At 42.1% G+C, this 26,271-nt stretch overlaps 1 protein-coding gene across 3 annotated transcripts in view; it reads left to right on the top strand.

Annotated features, from left to right (window-relative positions):
- Window positions 1-26,271, top strand: part of SMARCC1 (SWI/SNF related, matrix associated, actin dependent regulator of chromatin subfamily c member 1) — a 170,918-nt gene that overhangs the window by 112,812 nt on the left and 31,835 nt on the right. For 2 of the 3 annotated variants that reach the window (XM_044253682.1, XM_044253684.1), the window contains exons 22-24: window positions 10,322-10,377; window positions 12,790-12,904; window positions 13,991-14,145. In XM_044253682.1, the coding sequence (XP_044109617.1) occupies window positions 10,322-10,377; window positions 12,790-12,904; window positions 13,991-14,145 (326 nt within the window). The remainder of the gene's footprint in view (window positions 1-10,321; window positions 10,378-12,789; window positions 12,905-13,990; window positions 14,146-26,271) is intronic. The other variant, XM_044253683.1, reaches the window with a different exon arrangement.

Raw genomic sequence — 26,271 nt, forward strand, 5'->3', positions numbered from 1 at the left:
TGCTATAGGCTACTATGTAGGACATAAGTAATACCCTCTCTTCGGGGCATCTGGGTGGCTCAGTCTTGGTAAAGCATCCAACTCTTGATTTCAGCTCAGGTCATGATCCCAGGGTCTTGAGATGGAGCCCTGTGGTCAGCAGGGAGTCTGCTTTTTTCCTTCTCCCTTTCCCCATGCTCCACACCTCACTACACACACTCTCTCAAACAAACAAATAAGTCTTAACAACAACAACAACAACAACAATACTCTATTAATTGGGACTGTTTTTTGTGATGGGCTACACGTGTGTAGAAAAATAATCCAGTGTTCAAGGATTAGGGCCATAGTAAAGCATAGATATACATAGTATTAATTGTTCAAGGAGGACTGTAAGAGTTAGCACGAAGGGGCATGTAAATTTAGACTGAGGAAGACTTCACAAAGAAAGGATTTGAACTGAACAGTGGGAAGGAGGTTTAGGATGTCAGTGAGCCAGGCTGGAGGAAGGATTCGGTTGTGCAGAGCAATGTGAATAAAGGCACAGAGATGGTAACAGAGGGTGGGACATAAACTGGCTTAGCTGTAACCCAGGGTTCAGATAAGGACAGGGAGAGATCAGATGCACAGCTAGATGGGAGCAGAGTCACAGCGGATGGTGCAGGCTGGAACTGTATACTGGTAGTTCTACGGAGCACTGATCTACTACAGGGAATGACATGGTCTGTTTCCCAGAAGTGTTGAGTGAGTTCCTACCATCGGCCTTACTCTGTTCCTTGACAAGACATAAATTATTGGACTAGCAGTTCTCAAACTTTTTTTGGTCTCAAGCCTTCTTTATGCCCTTTAAAAATAATGAGGAACCCAAAATGCTTTAATTTATTTGAATTATATCTGTTGATATTAACTGTATCTGAAATTAAAACAGAAACTTTGAAACCAAAACAGTACACAGGTGCTCGTTCCTGGAGCTGACTTCATTGTGCGTCATGCAGCTTCTGGAAAGCCATGCTCCACTCTTAGTAGAGGAGAGTGGAAAGGCAAATAACATCTTTGTGTTGTTATAAAAATAGTTTTGACCTTGGGGACCTTTCTGCCATGGTTGGTGGGGGGGTGGGGGTGGTACCTGGACCACACTCTGAATTGCTGATTTAAACATTTGTCCTTGAAGAGTATTCAGTTAGGGTGGGGAGATATTATAAGTAGGTAGGTAGGAAAGGGAGGCCGAAAAGAAGGAAGGGAGGGAGGGAGGTGAAAGACAAAAGACAAATATAGGTAGAGGCCCAAGTGAAGGAAACAGTTATGCTTGGGTCATTTAGGGAAGACTTCACAGAGGCAGTAACTTTTAAACAATAAGGAAAGAGGAAAAAAGGATGAGCGTGTGTGGCATATTCTGGAAATAATACCAAGAAGTACTGTGTGACCAAGTGCAGCCGAACAGATGTGTGTGGAAGGGGTGATTTTGAAGGGCTTTTACCTTGTAGAAATCAAGAAGTCACCAGGAAGAAGAAATAACAGGATTCAGTCTGTTTTAGGAAGTACCTGCAGACAGTTTACAGATGACGGGCAGGAAATGGAAGAGTTGCCACCAAATAATCATAGTTCTTTTCCAGAAGCATCATTACTTATTTGTAACTCCACTTTTTTATTTTTGCAAGCATTTCGTTCTTTCCTCCAAGTTGCCTTTCCTGGTTCTTTCAGCTCTTAGGGGCTGGTTCCTAGATCTCCTCATTCTCCTTTTGCTGGCAGTATTATCACTGGACTAAAAAGCACTTGGTTGCCAAAGCTAGGAGAAAGGTGTGCTGCCCATGGAGGACAGTGTTCTGGCCTGGTGGGTGGGAGGAGATAGAAGCCCAGCGCTCCGAGGGTGAAAGAGACATGCAGCTAAAGGAGGTTTGGGGGTACCAGGCAAACGTGGAGGCGGAGGCCTAGAGTCAGTTGGGGGATCAGTGTTGCAACTGTGGTGGGAGACCGAGCAAGAAATAGAGCGGAATCAGACTGGTATTACCATTTCCTGAATCTGGTCTCTGAAGATGCTGTTATCTTGTGGCTGCCAGCTAATTGGCCTCTCAGCCTTGGTTGAGTTTAGTTCAAACGTCCAGGAGGTGTATAGATAGTCTCCTATTGCTGCATAGTCTGTTACCACAAAGCTGGTGGCTTGAAACGGGATATATTTATTGTCTCATTGCTCCTATGATTCAGAAGTTTGTGCGTGGCCTAACGGGACCCTCTGATGGGGATATTGTGAGGCTGCACTCAAGGTGGTGGCTGGGTTGTGTTCGCAGCTACTAACGAATCCACTGCCGTGTTCACTCCTGTTGTCAGAATTTATTTCTTTCTAGTTGTAGAACTGAAGGCTCCAGCTCCTTGCTGGCTGTTGGCTGGAAGCTAACCTCAACTACCAGAGGCCACCAACCACTGTTCCTCGCCAGCCATGCTTCCCCACCATGGCAGCTTGCTGCATCAGGCCCTCAAGGAGAGTTTCTGGAGTGAGTGTAGTAAAGACAGGGCCTCATATAACTGAACATTGCATTGCCTTCCCCTTACTCTGTCAGTTAGATACATGTCATAGGGGTGCATGGGTGGCTCAGTGGGTTAAGGCCTCTGCCTTTGGCTCGGGTCGTCATCTCGGTCCTGGGATCGGGCCCCGTGTTGGGCTCTGCTCGGCGAGGAGCCTGCCTCCCCACCCCCCACCCCCGCCTGCTTGTGATCTCTGTCTGTCAAATAAATTAATTAATTTTAAAAAAAGAAAGAAACACGTCACAGGTGCTGCTAACACTCAGGGGGAGGGGACTGTACAAGGACATGAAAACCACGAGTTAGGGATCCGTGGGACCACTCTAGAATCTCACCACCTTGGTAGCCATTCTCCTGGGTTCTGGTCATACCCCCTGTTTGCCAGTGTCTCTCAATTCCCAGCATTAACGTTAAGACCTTAAGAGTTACAGACCTCCACAGCATCTGTATTCATAAGCAGGATTGTCACAGTATGAACTTTACTATCATAAGGTTCAGCAAACATTTTCTGTAAAGAGCCATGATAAAAATTTCAGGCTCCTGCAAACCAGACAGTCTGTGTCATAATTACTCAGACCTGCCTTTGTAGTGCAAAAGCAGCTGTAGACCATATTTAAACAAGCAAATGTGGCTGCATTCTAATGAAACTGTATTTACAGAAATAGGCAGCAGGGCTGTAGCTTGCTGACCCCCAGTCAGTCAGATCGGTCAGCTGTCTCTGACCCATTAGTAACATTCTAAGAGAATGGGACAAGGGCCAGTGATTCATGACTGACCCTTTAAAGGAAAATCAAAAGTCGCATGGGGAGGGAAAGTCACGGAGGGCCTGTCAGATTGGGAGGGACCTTTGGAAGTTCAGGGCAGAATGAGAGCCCTCTGTTGGTGTCACTGAGGCAGGGCCACCGGCCACGGCAAGAGCTCTTGTTAGTAGAGAGGTAGGACTAGGGTGCAGTCCTAATAACTAATAACATAGTTAATGCTAATAACATTAGTTAATAACTAATAACATAGTTAATGCTAGTAGCATTAATATCGTTGAACACTTACAGAGTGAGTTTGCATGAAATAATTCGTTTAATCATTAGCACTGCTCTTGGGAAGGAGTGCTGTCATTGTTCTCCTCTCGTAGATAAACAGACCCAAGTGTCTGTAAGCTAAGTAGCTTGCCCACGATCACTTCGGTCAGTCACTTCAGGGGCAGAATTTGAACCTAGACAGTCTGGATCCAGAACTCACCCACTTCTTCTAGAGTAGGGGCGAGGAAATTTTGGTTCTTAGGCCACATCCGGATTGTCACCTGCGTTTAGTTAGCCTGTAATATTTGAAAGTCGCTTTTACATTTTTAAATGGTTGGAAAAAATAAGAGTACTCTTCTGTGACGTACAAATTATAGGACGTTGACGTCTCAGTGTCTGTAAAGTTGTATTGAAACACAGCCACACTCCTGTCCCAGGCTGCTCTCACGGCCAGTGCTGTGCTGCTGGGGAGAGCTGGCAGCAGCTAAGCCTCATGCACCATGCAGAGATGTGGAGAGGAGAGCTATTCTCTGCCCTTCGCAGAGCCCTGTTCTCTGGCATAAGGTCTGACTGTGAACCGTGATGCTGGTATTTTCCCCTGGCTGGCTGGGCAGTACTCTCCTAGCTCAGTTAGTTATGTGTCAAAGGATTTTGTGCTTTCTCTGCCTTTGTGTGTTTGGCATTGGCCCACTGGTTTGTGTTATGTGCCTTCTTGCTTAAATTTGGAACTTTTTAAAAATTCATTCTAGTATCATCTTCATTTATCCCTGCAGACAACGGGTCAGACCACACATTTGTAGGGAAGGATTCTCAGCCGTCTAGTTTATAGACGTCAACAAGACGACATGGCATATGGGAAGGGGTACAACCTCTTAAGCGTTTATGCTTCCAACCAGAATTCAGACCAAAGAGAAGCTGTTGTTTTGTGTTCCTTTTTCCAAGAAGATGTCTAAAAGCAGCTTGAAAAAATGTTTTGTAGGATAGAAACCACTTTCCATACTCCTCCACATGGCATCTTGAGGAACACACAACTCCTAATTAACTCTTAATAGACATCTCATTAAAGGTCTGAGCACTGGCGCAGGTTTTGTCCCTTTAACTGTACCATCATTGTATGGACAGGTGTTAATATTACGTGACTGTTCATCATGGGCTCATAGCTAATAAAAAGATTTAATATCAAATGTGACTGATTATCAGCTTTTAAATGACAACCCACAACCTCTTTAGAATGTGGAACTATAGGTTGCAGGTCGTCCTTTAAAAGCTAATTATCTTAAAAGAAAAATACTGCACTCCTCCTACATAATACTCAATCTGTAATTAAGCTGACTCAGCAAAGGTGGCCTAAGGCCCGTTCAATTAACAGTAACTTGTGAAGTTAGATTTGTTGTTTTTTCTTTTTAAACTCCATCTGTGTTTGGTTTTTGTTCAGATTTCGTTTTTATATCTTAACGGGTCATAATGCGTGCTGTGTATTTCATCTGAACTAAGAATTAGAGCATTAATGGAGCACCTGGGTGGCTCATTGGGTTAAAGCCTCTGCCTTTGGGGGCGCCTGGGTGGCTCGGTGGGTTAAGCCGCTGCCTTCGGCTCAGGTCATGATCTCAGGATCCTGGGATCGAGCCCCGCATCGGGCTCTCTGCTCAGTGGGGAGCCTGCTTCCCCCTCTCTCTCTGCCTGCCTCTCTGCCTACTTGTGATCTCTCTCTCTCTGTCAAATAAATTAATAAATAAAATCTTTAAAAAAAAAAAAAAAAAGCCTCTGCCTTTGGCTCAGGTCCTGATCTCAGGGTCCTAGGATCGAGCCCCACATCGGGCGCTCTGCTCAGCAGGGAGCCTGCTTCCTTCCTCTCTCTCTGCCTGCCTCTCTGCCTACCTGTGATCTCTGTCAAATAAATAAATAAATAAATAATCATTTAAAAAAAAAAAAAAGGGATTAGAGTATTACCAACATCTCTGTCTCTCCCCTTGTCTTTTCACTTTCCAACTGCCAGCACTGAGAATCCTAAATTTTTTTAAATTTTTTTTCTTCTTTTTCTTTTTCTGAGAATCCTAAATTTTGAAATACCATTCGACTGCTTTCTGAGTGACTCTTATCACAAAGAAAGATGTACTGAATATGTTAGATGTAATTTTGTTTGTTTTTAAACTTTATAAAACATGGTTTATTTGTACTTCTGAGACTGTTTTCCTTACTCTTGGGTTTTTGGTGCATATCTGTGTAGTTACAATGTACAGGTCGGCACAGTTCATTTATGTCCACTGCTGTGAAATAGGCTGTGGTGTGATGTAACCCACTTTAATCCTCTGTCCTTCCATTACTGGATGGGCATTTTGGGTTGTTCCTGTTTGTTGCATCTCAAACGTGCTTGTCCAGTCTTGTTTGTACCTCACGGGGCACCTCTGTGCAGTGTTTTACTGAGATGAGACGCTTCTCCAAGGGTGCTTGGTGGACGGGTTGTCACACTGGGACAAGGAGTTGGCATCATTTAGCGGACCTCTGTTTAAATTGGTTGTTACTTTTTCATAAGCTGAATTTTTTGGTGGAAGAAATTTAGAGCATTGAATATTTTGAATGTTGAACCTTGATCATTCTGTGTAACTTCTTTCTTTGTTGTGGAATAATCCTGTGAGTTGTAGGGTTTTAGGAAATTCTGATTTTTTTCCCCAGAGTGAGTGAGTGTATGTGTCAGTTGACACTTGGACCATAACACTCAATCATACACTTCCTAGTGTTAGGCTCTGCGGACATAGCGGGTGTAAAGTAACATACCATTATGGTTTTATTTTATTTTTTTTTATTTTTTAAAGATTTTATTTATTTATTTGAGAGACCGCATAACCAGGGGGAGTGGTAGAGGGCAAGGGAGAAGCCGGCCCTCCACAGAGCAGGGAGTCCGATATAAGGCTGGATCCCAGGACTTCTGGGATCATGACTTGAGCCAAAGATAGACACTTAAAGACTGGGCCACCCCAGGCCCCAGTCCGTTGTCATTTTAAATTACACTCCTCTGTAACTCATTTGAGTATCTTCTGTTTCCTGGTCATACACACATCATTCTATAACATAACTACTTTGTCTTTTGCTCACTTTTTAATTAATAGTTTTTATGATTTGCTATTTATAAATCTAATACACTGCTCTAGTTGCTGTTTTGCCTGTGTTTTCTCCCTTTTTGGGGGCAACCTTTAATGAAAAGGAGTCCTTGATTTTATTAATAGAGTGAAGTTGGGGCTCCTGGGTGGCTCGGTTGGATTTCGGCTCAGGTCATGATCTCAGGGTTGTGGGATCGAGAGCACCCCCTCATCAGGCTCTGTTCTGAGCGGGGAGTCTGCTTGAGATTCTTTCCCTCTTCCTGCTCCTCCCACCACTCAACGTTCTCTCTTTTTTAAACAAACAAATAAAATCTATTTTTAAAAGTAATAGAGTGAAGTTAATTAGTTCTTTATGATTAGCATTTTTTGTGTCATGTTGAAAATAGAGTTCAGGTTTTGCTGTTTTCATGTGTCTTTATCTAGAATTGGCTTTTAACATGTGGGAAGTAGTTGCTTCTGTATGTTAATTCTATAGCTAACCACCTTGCCTTGAGATGATTTCTAGTAACTTTTTTGGCAAATTCTTTCAGGTATACAGTTCTATTCTCTACAATCAAAACTGCTTGCTTCATTTTCTTAGTTGACTACTTTGGGCTACAGCCACTCTGGCAGCATGGAGGGTGCACCTGGGTGACTCAGTGGGTTAAAGCCTCTGCCTTTAGCTCAGGTCATGATCCTGGGGTGTTGGGATAGAGCCTTGCATTGGGCTCTCTGCTCGGCTGGGAGCCTGCTTCCTCCTGCCTCTCTGCCTACTTGTGATCTCTGTCAAATAAATAAATAAAATCTTTAAAGATCTCCATCCAAGATCCTGAGACCATGACCTGAGCCGAAGGCAGAGGCTTCAACCCACTGAGCCACCCAGGCACCCCTGGCATAAGGTTTTTGGGAGTTCTTTGTCGCTTCCAATTTGACCTTTCCCTATTAATAGTTATGACCCTTTTTCCAGTCCTTACACAATTAATTTGTGACTTCTTTGTCTTTTCTTGATCTATCACATCAGTTTATCGACTTGATTATTTCAAAGAACCAAGTTTGGGGTATATCGAGTCTTTCTGTTTTATGTTTTAACTCTATCGTATTTTTGTTTTTTATTGCTTTGATTTTTATCCTTGTTATGTTTTTCTCTGTATCTTCTATATTCTGTTGTTCTTTTTCTGCTTCTCAAGAATATAGAGTGTGTAAACATCAAGCTTTTTTTGTTTTTCTGATACAAGTTTAAGAAGCCTCTATATTTACTTCTTCATGCTATTTTTACTGACTCCCAAAATTACATTTCTAAGCACAGAGAAATTTATCTGTATATTTTAAACTTAATTTCATTGCATTATGGTTAGAAACCTTGTGTTTCTAACCATAATGCAATGGTGTGTGTCACTGACTTTTTGAAATCTGTTAAAGTTTACTCTTTACTTAATTTGTGACCAGTATTTTTAAAATGTAACATGTGAGGTTGAAATTAAATACGTGTGTATTCTCTGGTGAGCATAAAACCAGCTTGCTGCATTTACATCCACTGTTGATCTTAATTGAGTAAAGTATATTCAAATCCCCACTGTGAGGCACACTTTCATTTCTGTCCTGCCGTTCTGTCAGCTTTTGCATTATATAGTTTGACACTTTCATTAGGTTCCTAAAAGTATGAAAAGTTACATTTTTCTAGTGAATTAAGCCTTTTCTTCATCACATCGTCACCCTCCATTTCAAACAGTGCTCTGTTCTTGATGCCTGTATTAAGTAACAGTACTGTGAAAACAGTACCATTCCTTGGATTGGCTTTTGCCTGGCTTACCTTTCCTTATGCTTTTGTATTTCCCATTTTCATGGTCTCCGTATGGATCATTTCTTTAGAGGTGTTTTATAGCTTTGTACTTTTCTTTTTACCTGGTTTAATCTGTTTCCCTTTGCTTTATTTCTAGAAAATTTTTTGATCTTTTGGGTTTTTAAAAAAATCTCTGCACATCTCTAATGTGCTTTTGTTGATTGGAGATCTTTATTATTCTCTCTTTTAATGATCTGTTGGATTGACAGCTGTGCTAGATTCAGGATCTGGCAGATCTCATCTTGGTAGTAATCCTTGAGTGCTGAAGCTGTCGATTAATGTTTCTGCTCAATTTCCGTGGCTTCCTATTTTGGTGTTTTGCTCTGCTCTTTGTGAGCTCATTACTTGGACGGCTACTACTGGGACTGGAAAAACTGCAGAGGATTCTGTTTCTCTTAGTAGCCAGGGATTGCCCCTGGCTTGAGATCCCATTTGGCCACCTCCTCTGGCCAGCTCTGTAGAATCCCGGGCTGCTTCTCCTGCCCTGGATCTGGCTGGTCCAGGACTCAGCTTCCTGATGCTGAGCTCCTCTAAGCAAATATGTCTGGGTGTGACCCTGGCTCCACTCCTTCCACACTCTGACCCCACTCCTGGCACTGTAGTCTTCTGGCATTTTTTGGAAGGTGGTAATCTACCTTATGCAAGATTCGTGATATCCCAGACTGTGATGTCCCCGAATTCTGCAAGCAAGGTTTGCTTCCATCTGCAAGAATTAGAGCAAGAGGGATTTTCCTATTCAATAACTTTAACACGATTAGTTTTAAATATGTTTGTTTAGATATGTTTTAAGTATTCTCATTGAGGATAAATGCTGTTAGTCTTGTCATTTACAAGAGGATAATACTCAAATGAAAGCTGTAGGATATTTGAATGTTTTTATTTAAAACCACAGCAAACCCTCATTATGTGTGAAATATTTGTTTCTGTATAAAATTCTAAAAGCAAAAATATTTATCTAATTGTATTTTGTTTGTTTTTAAAGTCTTCATTAACTTCCTAGCTACAGCATATAGTTAAGACTCCCACATTCAGGGGTCTTCCTCCTTGAGGCCCTTACCTGCATTATGTCCCTCCTTCTCATCTCTCCTCTCTCATCACCCCCTTCCTAGTCATCACCAAGGACTCCCATTTTCCCCATGCCCTTGAATCTTTCTGTCTCTTCCTTTGAAATGTCTTTCTCTATCTTGTACTACCCACCCCCAACCCCAGCCATGTCTGCATGGCTGTAACCGTTTATTCTTTCCCAGCTGAAACAGTTGTGCCCTCTGTGCTTCTCACAGCATCTCCTGCATACATGTCCATGATGGACTTCTTGCTTTGTGTCTTCCCCAGCCAGAATGTGAGGTCCTGGAGGTTCAGTGAATATCTAGCTCAGCATTATTTCTCCAAAATGAAATACTCAAAATACATACTCATTAAGCGTTGGTTAAATAGTAATAAGTTACTTGGGGTTCTTTTTTGCTTTTTCGTACTTAAAATTTTTTTGAGGCTGTTATTTTTATGCATGCAGAACAATAAAACCCCTCAGAACACAGTTCCATGCATTTTCACAAATTAAACACATTCATGTAAGCAGCCCCAAGATCAAGAAGCAGATCATTACCAGCACCTCAGCCTGTCCCCCCGCACCCTGCGCCAAAACTCACTGCTTGTCTGCCCACCCCTTCCCTGTTTCATCACTGTCCTCATCTCTAACACATTGATTACTTTCTTCTGTTTTTGAACTTTGAAATTAATATAATCATAAAGTCTGTGTTTTATGCTAGATTTCTCATGTCAACCTTACGGTTGTGAGATTATCGTGCATACTTGTATTTCAAACATCACAGCTGTATGATCGCTTTTACCTTTGTTACATATTGTGTTACTTGTTCTTATTCTTCTCCTTGTAGAAGGGGCTGAAGAGGACAAAATGGAAACAGATACTGATGGTCAGCAGCCTGAAAAGGTGAAGTCTATCTGTTTGAATTCTCCTACCACAGAAAAGACACAGAGAGAGCATGCCTTTCATAGCATAACAGTTGGGTTTATTTTGATCTTTGATCCCTTTCAGGGAACTACAAATGATTCTATCAGCCATTGGACTTTGCTGGTTTAAGGTATAAATCTCACAAAGCATAGCAGAGGACATTTTTCACTTACACATTCTGGGAAGACTTACCCACTCCCCAACCTTTCCTTTTATATCCCTTTCAGGCACAGTTGGGAAAATGAATACAAAATTGTGGTTTTTATGAATATTGAATTATAGGGTTTGGTCCTGTACTTGTGCCAGAAGAGAATTACAGAATATTAAGGGATTTTTGTAGGAGAGTTAACTGTCAGCAGGAAAATAATTAGTAAAGTCTTAGGGAGAAGGTGGTATTTGAGGTAGGTTTTAAAGAGCAGGTAGCACTGTAAAGACTGAAACTGAAGTAGAGGTGAGGGACTCAGTGATCCCTCTTTGAGGGATGTGGACGCCAGGGTACAGAAGGCGTCAACAGAGTGCCCCGTGTTCATGACCCACTCTCCAACTCAAAGAGGCTCTAAATGCCCAGTGAGTATGGCAGAACAGGACCTCACAGCGTCCTTGAGATCAGGGGCACATGATTTAAAAATGGGCAAAGGACCTGAATAGACACATTTTCCAAAGAAGACATCCAGATGGCCAGCAGACACATAAAAAGATGCTCAGTATCACTCATCATCAGGGAAATGCAAATCAAAACTCACTGCTTGTGAGAGACCGCTCACACCAATCAGAAAAGCTAATAACAAAAAAACAGCAACTGTTGGCAACAGTGTGGGGAGAACGAACACTTGTGCACTGTTGATGGGAATGCAGGTTGGTTCAGGCACTCTGGAAAACTGTGGAACTTCTTCAGAAAGTTAAAGGTAGAACTACCCATATGATCCAGCAATTCCGCTACTGGGTATTTATCCCAAGAAAATGAAAACACTAATTCAAAAACAGGTGCACCCCCTGTGTTCACTGCAGTATTATTTATAATGCTGAGACATGGAGGCAACACGAATGTCCACTGATAAATGAATGGATAATGGAGAAGCGGTGTGTATCTCTCCCACAACAGGAATAGTATTACTCAGTCATAAAAAAGAATCCAATCTTGCTATTCACAACAACATGAATGGACCTAGAGGGTATTATACCAAGTGAAATAAGTGAGACAGAGAAAGACAGCTTCTTTTAATATTTAACTTAATGTGGAACCTAAAAAACAAAACAGAAACAGCCCCATAAATACAGAGAACAGACTGGCGATTGCCAGGGGAGAAGGGTGTTAGAGAGATGGGCAAAGTAGGTGAAGGAGGATTAAGGTGCAAATTTCCCGTTAAAAAATAAGTCAGGGGATTGAAAAGTACAGCATAGTGAATATGGCCAATACTATAATTATGCATGGTGACAGTAACTAGATTTATCATAACATTGTGTAATATATCGAATTGTCGAATCGTTAATGTTGTATACCTGAACCTAGTAAAACCTTGTATGCCAGCTATACTTCGGTGGAAAAAAAGACAAGATTAGGAGTACACGATGAATATGCATTCACTATTTGACTGAACATATACAAGCTGGGATTTAAGGTCTCGATTGCATATGTTGTTTTAAAATTGTACGTAGATAAGGATTGGATAATAGTAAAATTACAGTTCTTACACTGTTCTAAATATTATGCTTTGTGCTTTACATTAATGCTTTTATGAATTCATCTGGTTCCTAAACAGTCCCATCACGTCAATGATAATCTCTTCATTTTATAGACAGTGTTTACATGATTTGTCCAAAGTCACAGAGATTTCAAAATCTGTAAACGAAACCACATTCTGACTGGAGGAATTGAAGTTTTCAGTCCCCAGAGCATAGTCACTGATGCTCTATTGTAGCTCTTCCCAAAAACCATTAGCAAATGACTATATTAAAGGGCTTTGTCGGCTTTTTTATTTTGGCAGCATTCCATCTTGCTTCTGTGTTAATCAGTTTAAATGCTCTTGGTCCTTTGGACAGGTATTTGATAATTCATTTATTTATGAAGCCTTTCTCTGTTTAACCAGAAAGCAATATACATGAATTTCCATGACATCCTTTGGACATTGTGACCCTGGCTTTATAATAGAGGGCACAGAGAGGGCAGGGACTGTGGTTTAGAGCTGTATTGACTTGTGAGCACTCAGGTATTGAGGAAGTGAAAGGTATTTCTTCAAATTTATTAATTTCTTTTCCAGCTCTTCTAAGACCCTTCTGAACCCAGTTCATTTCCTGCCAAAATAGTAGAGGCTTTTGTTACTCTAAGGTAATGTCACTTTAGAAGGACTGTTTTGCTCACTCTTCTGTTCTCTTCTTTTGTACCCCTTATAGGCAGAAAACAAAGGAGAAAATGAAACAGATGAAGGTGACAAAGCACAAGATGGAGAAAATGAAAAAAACAGTGAGAAGGAGCAGGACAGTGAAGTTAGTGAGGATACCAAATCAGGTAATTCAAGGAAACTCTTTAGACTGTATTTATTTTATTTATTTATTTTTAAAGATTTTATTTATTTGAGAGAGAGAGAGAGCTAAAGGAGAGATAGAGGAAGAAGGAGAGAATCTCAAGCAGACTCCGCGCTGTGTGTGGAGCCCGATGGGGGACTTGATCTCATGACCCCAAGATCATGACCTGAGCCAAAATCAAGAGTTGGATGCTTAACTGACTGAGCCACCCCGGCATCCCCTTTTTAGACTTCATTATGTGAAATTAAAAAGCACTGGAGAAGTGTAGGCAGTTTAATTACAAAGTAATATTTCCTTACTCATGCTGTGTTTGTTTCTTTTTTTTTCTTAAGATTTTATTTATTTGTTTGACAGAGATCACAAGTAGGCGGAGAAGCAGGCAGAGAGTGAGAGAGGAGGAAGCAGGCTCTCCGCAGAGCAGACAGCCAATGCGGGTCTTGATCCCAGGACCCTGGGATCATAACCTGAGCCGAAGTCAGAGGCTTTAACCCACTCAGCCACTCAGGCACCCCTTGTGTTTGTTTCTTAATGTAACAGTAAATATGCATTAGAGTTTGAGTTTTATTTTGCTCCTAAGGCACCAGTGCTAATGCTAGTGGCTGCCTTGTGTCAATAGCGTGTAGACAGACAAGTTGTTTGGTGTGGCTGAAGCACCGTGCAGACCTGCCATTTTGGTCTCCGAGTCAGTGGCTGGTGGATCCGTCGTGCCCATCTCAGAAAGCTTGCGGAAGTGCTTTGTTCTCCGCTTCTGATTTCCTGCAGACTCCAGGGTCTCCCAGAGCAGCGCAGTGACTGATCTTGTTGGTCTTTGGGCTTAGTTCCCTTTATATCTCCGGGAACTACATAGAGAGCTTAGAGAAATGAAGGGGAGGCAAATGTACTATTTAGAAAATCCGTCTCGGATGGAGGCGCACTTACATACATGGAATGATTCCGCAATTAAAAAGAAGGCGGCGACCCTGCGATCTCTTTGTAACCTCAGTCCTAGTTTGTCATGCGCCGGAGGTGAGAAGTATGGCGGCTTACTGAGCCTGGGCACCTGGCAATAAAGCTTTCTGATTTCTTTCAGAAGAAAAGGAAACTGAAGAGAACAAGGAACTCACTGATACTTGTAAAGAAAGAGAAAGTGATCTCGGGAAGAAGAAAGTAGAACACGAAATTTCCGAAGGAAATGTGGCCACGGCCGCAGCAGCTGCTCTCGCCTCAGCTGCAACCAAAGCCAAGGTTTGCCACTCACAGCCCTTGCCAGGCTCCCTTCGGCCATGAATGGTCGCCTTGTTTTTAGTTACTGGGAACATTAGTACAAAGAGCCTTGCACCCAACAGGAGATGACTGCTTGACCGGCATTTCTAGGTTAAGAATTTACAGGCAGGAGGCGGGGGTGGGGGACGGGGTGCGAGTCACAGATCTGGTCTTGAAAGGTGTTGGGGGGCGGCCTTCCAGGCATTCCTTGTGCTGCTCCGTGCACACTCAGCTCTCAGCTTGTAGACCCTGCAGGGATGGGGAGCAGAACTTAGCGTCCCTCGTGCTGGCCTGCAGAACTTGTCTTGGACTGTTGTTCCAATTTCTGCTCGATTGAAATGTTTGTGATTTTTAAGACAAAAATCTGGTTCCTTGTATAAATACTTCACCCTGCTCTTAACAGACTGAAAGGAGAGAGGGAGGACCTAAAATAACTCTTTTTCTTCTTGAATTTGCCAGCTTTTCTGGGGGTGGTTTTCTCTATTTATAACCTAGTATTGGCTCCGCGGCATATTTAAGAAGAAAGGAGAATGTTATTTTCCCCACTTTGTGTTAATTTAGCATTTTAAAGCCTTCCAGGCATGAGTAAGTGAAGTTTTCATAAAACCTTTTCACCTCCTCTCCATCTTACCCTCTGAAGTAGTCGCCTGCCATTGTAGGTTCCCACGTTTTGAGCAGTATTGACTGGAACATACCTAATCGTTTTATCTTGAGCTGTTCTTAATCCATGGGTAAAGAGAGTCTTTCATGGTCTTTACTACCCACAGACTGTTCAGCTCCTGCAGACTTTTCCTCCAAGTGCTTAATCCGTGATGTGTGATTTATAACAGACCCGCAGATGACCCAGTTCAGGCCACAAGACCTCCTTGTTGAGTGCCCACCGTCAGGCGTAGGTGCTGCCCAAGAGGAGGAGGGGTGTTGCCAGTCCATCCAGATGGCTTCCCCAGCTGCGGGTTCCTGTTACAGTAGCTGGAGGGCCTATATGTTCAGCCCTTCCAGTCTTTTCCCGAGGTGCCTCCTGATTTTCGTGGTGATTTGGTTGCAATATTAGGTGTTCTCTCTGCTCTACCTTCCCCTGCCTCTGGGGACTGCTGAGGTGCACTCTTGGTGGTTTCTTATCCATTTGGTTTTAATCCTTCATCAGAAGCAGCTTTTGTAGCCTCCCTTTCTTCTACCAGATTGGACTCTTTGGCACCTCCTTGTCTCTGAGCTGAGTCCTGGTTGTTCCAGCTGTCACCAGGGACCTTAAGGACTGCCTTGGGCCTGTCTCACAAATGAGCTGGAGGCCAGGAGGGCTTCTGTCCTTTGTGACCTTTACTAGGAGACAGCACACCATCACCCCAGTCTTTTGACCCACAGCCTGGGGTCCTCTCTGTCTCCTCTCGTTCTTTCACTTTCCACGGCTGCTAAGCCCCCAACTCTTCCGGGTGCGTTTGAGTCCCTGGTGATGTCCAGTCCCTTCACTGCTCCCTTAGGCTGCTCGCATCATCTGTTGCCTCTGTCTTTCAGCCCATTCTCTGTTTGTAGCCAGAGGAATCTTTTTTGTTTTTAAAATTGTCTGTTGAAGTATAGCTTAGATTTGAATAAGTCTGTTGAATATATGTCTACAGCTACTGAATTTTTCACAGACTGAGCCCACCTATGGGCTCACAGACAACACCCACATCAAGCAGCATAACATTCGTAGCCTTCCAGAAGCTTCCACATATTCCCTTCTAGTTGCTGCTCCCCCATCCCAAGAGTGGTTATTAGCCTGTCTCCTAATGCCATGGATTACTTTCTGCTTTGTTGACTTTATATAAACGGAATCATACGATGTGCAGAAAAATCTTTAAAAACACAAACAAGAACATGATACTTTCTTAAATAAGCTCTCTAATTCTCTCGGGCTAAAATTTCAAAGTCTTTAGTGTGGAATTCATGAGTTTTTCGTGCTCAGGACCCTTCTCAGTTCTCAAGCGTCATTTCTTGGCTGCCTGACCTGGACTGTCTCTTGCAAGTTCTCCTGGAGAGAACCCGCTGTGACATCTCCAGCTGGGCTCTTTGGGACCCACTTCCCTCTCACAGAGATGTTTCCCTTGCCCTCCTGTTGTGTCTTCTTCCTCTGCCACCGTGTCTCTTCACTGTCGGTTGCCAGAGAAGTTACTAATAAATGGCGGGCTCCGTAAAACATTTTTACAGAGGAGGCCTCATGATGTTTTCGTAGCGGATGAAAACACGGCCTCGTAGCTGTTAAGAGGTACAGCTTTGGGCACAAAAGTGTGTGTATTGTGCATTCCTCACTACCTTGCCAGGATTTCTTTGGATTGATTTACTGTAGAGAAACTGCTTTTATGGATCAGTTGCCCTGGTCCTTCAATGTTCTGCACAAGGTTTAGGAGAGTCCAGAGAACATTTTCTTTCCGGGTCATTGAATTTTCGCTCACTCACTCTTATTTCTGATAACTGGGAACTTAGCTCTTTATTCTCATGACAGCTGCGTCTTCCACAGATCCGTGAGTGATGCACATGCGTGTGATGCATGACTTGGCACGCGTGAACTGGTGAGTGCCGCTTACAGCTGGGTCCCATGCATTTCACAGCACACATAATCATCTTTGTACTACATGCGAATTACGGGTAAGGAATTCACTGAAATGACTGTAATTAGTACAGCTTATCTAGCCAATCCAAGTTTTCTCTTATTCTCTTTTTGTTCTTCTGTATCTATAAACAGCTTTGTTATTAAGAGTTTTCCTTGATACATTTTAATTGTTTGTCACACTGACATGGAGTGGTAATTATAGGTTCTGCCTCTAGCTGCACAACACGCGGGAAGGGTGGGCCTGCTTTCTGGCTTTTCCCCATCCTTGCCATATGCGGGACTCTTCAGCAGCATATCCATTTCTTCGTTGCACCTACTGACAAGCTGTGAATTGACCCACCTGAGGAGCGGTGTGTGGGTGTGAGAAGGAACGCCATTGGCCGGGTGCTTTACCTCCCTTCCATCTGGGTGCTTAGGTTTAGCTGAAAGGAAGAGCCCGGAACTATTGCTGGAATAAACCAGAAACCCCCCAAACTGGAATATGTTCTCTTTTTGAAGCAGCAAGAGGATTCAGTTCTTCCCAGATAGCAGAGATCACATTTTCTTAAGACCACAGACGTTTCCTTCAGACTGATTCTGTCCCTATCCCATGCCAATGTGCCTTGAAATGCCCAAAGTAGATTGGTCTTCATGGTTACCGGGTGTTCGTTCTGGAGTAACAGGAGATTCTCTCGCCCCTCAGTGATACACCTCTTGCTCCCTTTTGCTTGAAATTTCATCTGGAAATGGGTAATTTTTCCTTGTACATTTTAGTCCTAAGGCTTTACCACATTAAGTATGGACTGAAATCGATTGACATCAAATGCGTTGATTATTGAAATCGTATCTTCTTACTTGATACTGTGAAGAGAAGACAAAAGGGAAAATTGGCCTATTTGCTCGTTTTGCCTCCAGTTAGCCCTATTCACTTTCATCCGTACATAACAAACAGAGTCTGCTCTTGGTCTGCTAGCTGAAATCTGTGCATTGCTATGTAAAGTTCATCTCTCTTACAACCAGGCTACCTCTTTGTTATCATTAATCTTTTTGTGGTTGTTTCTCTGCATACCCTGCGCCTGTGGCACACACACAGAGTTCATCGAAATTCTTAAGTTATGTGAAGAGACAGGGGCTCCTGGTTAAAAAGTAAACTTTCCATTGTCTAATGTTTATGGTAACAGGCTGAGGCTGGGAGTCTGAGATCTTCTCTAAAGAAGTCCCGGTACAGATGAAGCTCCCTAGGAATGGTCTTTCACCATTTTGTGAAAATGGTGAACTTTTTCCCAAATGTTTGTACCCCAAATGTACAGCACCTTAGGTGTTGGTCTTCCCAGTTGGAAAAATTTGAGGCCTGACATAACAGTGGTAAGACTCGTGGAGAAAAACTGCTCACGTTCAGGAAGGGTGAAAATGGGAGGCACCAAGAGTGTACTTGTGGTTCACAGCAACTTTCAGATCTAGTGAGGTGCACATTTCCAGGGTCTTTCTTCAACAGGGTCCTGTCCTGGGCTCTGGACTTTGAATTCTGCCTTCTGAGTCATTTTCCTTTTCCATTAAAAAAGCAGCCCACTTTTGCTGCCAAGGGGCTTTCTTGACCTACAGTAAGAGTCCCAGAAGGAAAGCATAGATTGGGGACGGGGAGGGCGGAAATCATGGCTGATTGAAAACTGCAAATTTTAATGAAAACATTAGTTAATGGTAATAATAGGGACACCTGGGTCAGTTAAGCGGCTACCTTCAGCTCTGGTCATGATCCCAGTGTACTGGGATCGAGTCCCACTTCGGGCTCCTTGCTTGGCAGGGAGCCTGCTTCTCCCTCTGCCTGCCAGTCTGCGTGCCTGTGCGCGCACGCGCGCTCTCTCACTCTCTCTCTGACAAATAAATAAAAATAAAATCCTTTAAAAAAAATTGTATAGTTAATGGTAATATAGATTATAGGAGACATGTTCTTAAAGATACTTGGAGGTGGGGCGCCTGGGTGGCTCAGTGGGTTAAAGCCTCTCTGCCTTCAGCTCGGGTCATGATCCCAGGGTTCTGGGATAGAGCCCCACATCCAGCTCTTTGCTCAGTGGGGAGCCTGCTTCCTCATCTCTCTTTGTCTGCCTGCATTTTTGCCTACTTGGGATCTCTGTCTGCCAAATAAATAAATAAAATCTTTAAAAAAAAAAAAAAAGAAAGAAAGATACTTGGAGGTCCTCCCATCTAGTAGAGAGCATCTAAGAAGCCGACATACCCTTACAATTCTTCAAAATCCTACCACGTACTTGGTTCAGAAGCTCTTACAGCTTATAATGAAAAACCCAACAGCCAGCTCAAAACAAAAAGTACCCTTTTTTGTTTCTGTTTTTTGTTTTATTAGTATGCCTGTGATTTAAGTTTCTAATTTTTTTTTTTTAAGATTTTATTTATTTATTTGACAGACAGAGATCACAAGTAGGCAGAGAGGCAGGCAGAGAGAGGAGGGAGAAGCAGGCTCCCTGCCGAGCAGAGAGCCCGATGCGGGGCTCGATCCCAGGACCCTGAGATCATGACCCGAGGCGAAGGCAGTGGCCTAACCCACTGGACCACCCAGGTGCCCCTAAGTTTCTAATTTTGAAGAACCAAAAAATAAAGGACAGAAGAAAGAAGGAGACATCTAATACAGTTAACTCCTCATCTTCCTGGGTCACCTTTCTTATTGGCCAGTTTTATTTCTAGGTGCTCTTCAGAATGTAGTTCAATTCCCAGTTGACTGTGACCCTTGGCGAGATCACTGACTTTTCCAATCTTCAGTTTCTTTCTATATATAAAAATTCCTTTTCCAGCAGGTTATTATTAGAAGTAAAAGAAGAAGCATGAATATACAGCATGATGTCTTAGAATGTCTAAGTGTTTAATAAGCCCGAGTTTTCCCCCCTACTCTAGTAATGGATTTCAAGAGTTAACTCTTTTGCGTTCTCAGATTTTTTTTTTTTTAAGACAGACACAAGTCGTATTTGGATCCATTAGCAACTTTTGTCCAGTGCTTCATAACATTTGTCTAATCACTTCAAGGCCCTGTGAAGGCTTTGTAATTTCCTAATAAGCCTTTGTGACTTCTACTGGATTGACTTAGTACTCGTATGTCACCAAATCTGTAAAGTAGCATAATTTCTTAGAGTCTTGGTAGCAGGACATGTGCTGTTCCATGAAGGATACTATGTTCTTGCCTTCACCCAGGTGCAAAAGCTTGTACCAGTAAAAATAAGGATAGTCACAGAAGTTAAATCAAAAAGGAGGCTCTTCCCCTGGATCTAGAAATGCAGGAGATCGGGAAATGGCCTGTTACCACATCCATTAGGATGCAGTCACAAAGTTCAAAAGGTGAGGCAATGCAAAGGACCAGGCCATTTCTTTCCGAGAAACCTACTGTTGCATTTCTCATGTTACAAGTGAGGATTGCATGATGGAACAGGGAAAAGGTGCAGTGATTTGGTTTTAATAATTGTATAAAGAAAATCAGAACTGACATATATATAAATAAACATTATTAAGACCTGAAATATGAAAAAGCCAAATTTGATGTGGAACATTAATTCTTTCTTTGTGTTTCCACTCAAAATCCAAATGTCATCAAGCTCGTCAGCAAACAGTCTTACTTACTCTGATATGGGGTAGTTTTGACACCTATTAAAATTTTTTCTTTAGCTGGAGGTCAGACTGAATAATTCTATAAGTCTTTAGTAGTAAACAAGTTGCCATAAGTTAGAGATTGAGGTTTTTTGTGTTTTCTTTCCCTAAGTCTTTCACTCAGATTTGGTTTTTCAGTTTGAAGGCCACGGGTTTTGCATCTCCACTCCACAAAGCGCCCATGTTCAGTTGTAGAGATTTCTGGTGGTTTTTCTAACCTTGAGCACAGCTGAATTTTAAGCTTTTTTTTTTTTTTTTTTGGTCTCAGAAAATTATTTTATTGCTAACCCTCCATTAAAACTTATACAAGAGAAGAAAAAGAAAATTAATACCAGAGATCCTTCAGAAGTCCATTCATGTATGATACCCAGTTTTACCCCCCATTATTATTGTTTGCCGTCTTGTACAGAACGTCCTGCAACATTGGCTTAAGTACCTTTTAGAATCACAATCAAAAAATAAAAGTGAACCTCAGTGATCTTTTACTCATGTAGATAGTGTCCTCAGTAGCAGCTCTTGGCTTTGATTTGTCCCAATGGAAGGCTGTTTCCAGAAAGAGTGTGCGTGAATCACTTTTAGGGGCTAAGCATCTTTCTCTGCACATCACCTGGCATTCTTAATGGCTGATTGAGTCTGGTGGCTAGAATTAGAGTTTTTTCTAGGGTAAGGTTAAATTTAAGTAGCTCTCTTTTGATTTTCTATATGGCCAATCATTAGTATCATTTAGATGCAAGAGCATTTCATTTCTCCTTTTTACAAATTTGAATATATTCTTTTTAAATTTTTTTTTATTTTTTCATTCCTGGAAAACTATAAACTTCCAAAATTGAATTCTAGGCTTTTGATAAAGACTGCCTCTTCTCCCTGTTTTCTTTACTCTCCACTTCACATCCTAGTTGCCTCCCTTTCTTAAATTGCCAAGCATGTGAAACATGGGGCTTTCCCAGGCCTTAATCTTGGTAGTCCAATCAGGTGAAAAGATAAAAAACAGCACAGTGAGTATTGTCATGGAGGCCATGGGAGCCATGGTGCAGGGAAGCTGCCCGGCGGAAGTGATGCCTCATGCCAAGTTTGGTCCAGTGCCGGTAAATGAGGGTCTTCCCACAGAATGGGCTCCCGGGGGTCAGCAGTGTTAGCTCACAAGTACAAGTCCGGTCTCTGTTGTCCATACATTGTATGTGTCCTCTCTTCCGCCCTGATGTGGGTGCAGCTGTTTCCCCATGTCACAGCTGAGGGAACAGTCACAGACGGGCAGGCTGACTTCTAGGCCATGGTCACGTGGACACACCTCGTTTTATTTTGTGTCACATTCTGCCATCTTTTACAGATTGAAAGTTGGTGGCAATCCTGAGCTAACCAAGTCTGTCAGTGCCATTTTTCCAATAGTATTGCTTACTTTGCATCTGTGTATCCCATTTTGGTGATTTCTGCAGTATTTCAAACTTATTCATTATTGAATTTCTTACAGTGATTTGTGGTCAGTGATTAACATTTGATGAAAGCTCAGATAGTGGTTAGTATTTTCTTAGCCACAAAGTATTTTTTAATTGAGGTGTATACATTTTTTTTTTAAGATTGTATTTATTCATTTGACAAGCAGCGATCACAAGTAGGCAGAGAGACAGGCAGAGAGAGAGGAGGAAGCAGGCTCCCCACTGAGCAGAGAGCCTGATGCGGGGCTCGATCCCAGGACTCTGGGATTATGACCTGAGCCGAAGGCAGAGGCTTTAACCCAATGAGCCACCCAGGCGCCCCTAGGTATGTACATTTTTTTGAGGCATAATGCTCTTGCATACTTAATAGATTTTACACAGTAGTATAAATATAACTTTTTATGCACTGGGGAAACCAAAAAATTGATTTGACTAGCTTTGTTTCAATACCCACTTTATTGGATGGTCTGGAACTGAACCTCCATTATGTCCAAGGTATTCATGTACAGGCAGTAAGCACCCTGGCCTGCTCTTTCTTGCCTTTTATTAACCTCTGTGCGATGCGTCATACAGGAGAGAGGTAATTCACGGGAATTGGAGTGGCAGAAAACTCTTAGTGTAAAAGGAGACAAGGCGAGTACACAGGAAACTATTAAAAGTATATCTGAGCAAGGGCTAACACTGCTCCAGTTTAAATTCTCAGCGTAATGAAACCACACTTAATGCATAAAGTAGCAAATAACATTTGCTTAGACAGCCACTGTTCCTCTCCTCCCTCAGACTGTGTGTGTCACATCGAAGAGTCTTTATCCAGGTTTTTAAGCCCTTTTCTGCCATGAGATAGTTGTGTAGCCTTGAACGGGCTTTTTTTTCCTTCCCATTTTTGTTTGAAAATAACTATGGTTTGGGGCACCTGGCTCAGTTGGTTAAGCATCTGACTTCTGCTCAGGTTGTGATCCCAGGTTCCTGGGATGGAGCCCCACATCGGGCTCCCTGCTTACTGGGGAGTCTGATTCTCCCTCTCCCTCTGTTCCACCCCCAATCTTGTGCACTCATGCTCTCTCTCAAATAAATAAAATCTTTTTAAAAAATAAAATAACTATAGTTCGCAGAAGTCACAGAACTTGATATCATGGAGCAGTCCTGTGGACCACTCACCTCCAGTGGTAACATCTTATTTTTAATTAGTCTGGTATTATTTATTCTGTTTTCTCCTCTATGATCTTATTAATTCCATAGACTTTTGTTAGGCTTTCAGTGTTGTTTCTAGTGATTTTAGGATGCATCCTTGAGTTGTTGCAGTTTAATCCAAACTGTTCTTATACTTCTTCAGTAACGGGAGAACTTTAGTGCTTTTCCCTGTCCACTGTTTCTCAATTCATTTCTACAATGCAGTGTTTTCTTTGATGAAAAAGTTACTTTCCTCCAGTTCCAAGAACTCTTGAGAACTTCTTTCTGTGTAGGCCTACTGGCAATGACTTCTCTGTTGTTTCTCTTAAAAGGTCTTGATTTCACCTTTTTTTTTTTTTTTAAAGATTATTTATTTATTTATTTATTTGATAGAGGGAGATCACAAGTAGGCAGAAGGCAGGCGGTGGGGGGGGGGGAGCAGGCTCCCCACTGAGCAGAGAGCCCGATGTGGGGCTCGATCCCAGGACCCTGAGATCATGACCTGAACTGAAGGCAGAGGCTTAAAACATTGAGCCACCCAGGCGCCCCTCACCTTCCTTTTTAAAGTGTGTTTTCAGTGGGTACAGAATTCAAGATTGGCGGTTATTTTCTTTCAATATGTTAAAAAAAAAAACCATTCCATTATCTGCCGTAGCTATTAGTAAACCAACTGTTATCCCCATTGTTGTGCCTTTGGAGGTGATTGAAGATGCTGTGCCCCCACCCCCTTTTTTTATACTTTTCAGATTATCTTTTTGGTTTGGGTACTCTGTAGTGTACCTTGATACAATTTTTGTTGTTGCATTTTCTGTCCTTGGGGTTTGCTAAGCCTGAATCTGTATGTTTATCTGTTTCACCTGTTTTGGGAAATTGTCACCCATTACCTTGTTGAATACAGTTGACACTTGAACAGCGTGAAGGTTAGAGGCAGCATCCCTCCTCACAGTTGAAAACCAGCGAGTGACTTTGCTTCCCAAAAAACTCAGCTGATAACCTACTGTTAACCAGAAGACTTAACAATAACAAGCAGTTAACACACGTGTTTTACATTATATATATCGTATACTGTCTTTTTAAAGTAGGCTAGAGAAAAGAAAATGTTAAGAAAGTTGTAAGGAAGAGAAAAGACTTCCTTGTCTCCATAAGTGGACTTTCCCAGCTCAAACTTGTGTTCTTCAAGTGTCCTCTGTGTTGCTTCTGCCACATTTTCTGTCCTCTCCTGTGAGCCCATCTACAGAAATGGTACGCCTTTTGCCTGTTTCTCATGTCTCTTATGCTTGGTTTTAGGGTTTTGTTTTGTTTTGTTTTCATTCTTTTTCCTCATACAGTTTGAATATTTTCTGTTGACCTATCTTTCAGTTCATTAGACAAATCTTCTGCTTTTAAACCTAATCTTTGAGTTACTATTTCAGTTATCATGTATTTTTTTTAACATCTTAGTTTTATTTTTTTCAGTGTTCCAAGAGTCATCGTTTATGCACCACACCCAGTGCTCCATGCAATACATGCCCTCCTTAATACCCTCCACCAGGCTCACCCATCCCCCCACCTCCTTCCCCTCCAAAACCCTGTTTGTTTCTCAGAGTTCACAGTCTCTCATGCTTTGTCTCCCCTTCCAGTTTACCCCAGTTCACTTTTTCTTTCCTTCTCATACTGTCCTCCATGTTATTCCTTATGCTCCACAAGTAAGTGGAAGATATGGTCCACATGTACTATGGAGTATTATGCCTCCATCAGAAAGGATGAATACCCAACTTTTGTAGCAAAATGGACGGGACTGGAAGAGATTATGCTGAGTGGAGAAAGTCAATTATCATATGGTTATATGATATGAAATGGTTATGATATATGATATGATTGTATGATATGATATATGATATATATGATATGATATGATTATGATATAATCATATCATATAACCATATGATAATTGACTTTCTCTGCTTGACTTTCTTCACTCCGCATAATCTCCTCCAGTCCCATCTATGTTGATACAAAAGCTGGGTATTCATCCTTTCTGATGGAGGCATAATACTCCATAGTATATATGGACCATATCTTCTTTATCCATTCATCTGTTAAAGGACATCTTGGTTCTTTCCACAGTTTGGCGATTATGGATATTGCTGCTATGAACGTTGGGATGCATTGGCCCTTCTTTTCACTACATCTGTACCTTTGGGGTAAATACCCAGTAGCACAATTGCAGGGCCATAGGGCAGCTCTATTTTACTTTTTTGAGGAAGCTCCACACTGTTTTCCAAAGTGGCTGCACAAACTTGCATTCCCACTAACAGTGTAAGAGGGTTCCCCTTTCTTCACATCCTCGCCAACACTTGCTGTTTCCTGTCCTGTTGATTTTGGCCATTCTAACTGGTGTAAGGCGGTATCTCAATGTGGAAGTTATGTATCTTAATCATAATTTCAATCAGGTGTATATTGGCTCTTGTATAAATTCTAAATATATCGAAATTCTCTTCTTATCCATATTTTCCTACATTTTCTTACACATAGTGAGTGATCTTAACATATTTTAATGTTCTTGCCTGCTAAGTCCAATGTCTGTGCCATCTGTGAATCTGCTGTTTTGATTGAATGCCAGATATGTATAAAAATTTAGATTCTCTGAATAAAAAGAAAAAAATATTTTATATATACATAAAGATGCCCCACCCAGGTGGTGATGTCGTCTGTCTCTACGATTCAGTCTTCCTCTGTGGTGTTCATAGACCTGAGAAGGGGCGGGGTTGAGATGAAGCTAGATGGCAGTTTGGTCCTCTTCCTCCAGGACCACCCCTGATCCTTAGCTGTGACTTTGCAGAACTTACAGTGGGGTTGTGAAGGAGTCTTTATCACTTCAGAACGGGAGTTTGCAGGAATTTCTGTCTTTCCTTGAACCTAACTTCTTAGCGTCCCAACCTCTGCATCTTCAGAATTCCCCAAGTGCCTGAGATGGTGACAGGCTTGTATTTGAAGTCCCCACGCCTCCGCCAGTATCCCTTCATCCGCAGGCACAAGTTACAAGAGTTCTTTGTTATAAACTGGACACAAATCTTTCATCACACGTAGGATTTGCAAATATTTTCTCACAGTCTGTGAACTGTCTTTTCACCTTCCTGATGGGGTCTTTTGAAGCAGAGATGTTTTTAATTTTGATGAAGTCCAACCCCTCAGTCTTCCCTTTGGCACTTAGGCTTGTGGTGTCACATCTAAGAAATCTTTTACTTCACCCCCAAAATCATTTAGATTTACTCCTGTTTTTTCTTCTCAGATGTGTTGTGTGTGTGTGTCCT

Source organism: Neovison vison, chromosome 6 (genome assembly GCF_020171115.1).
Source record: "Neovison vison isolate M4711 chromosome 6, ASM_NN_V1, whole genome shotgun sequence".
Classification (NCBI taxonomy): Eukaryota; Metazoa; Chordata; class Mammalia; order Carnivora; family Mustelidae; genus Neogale; species Neogale vison.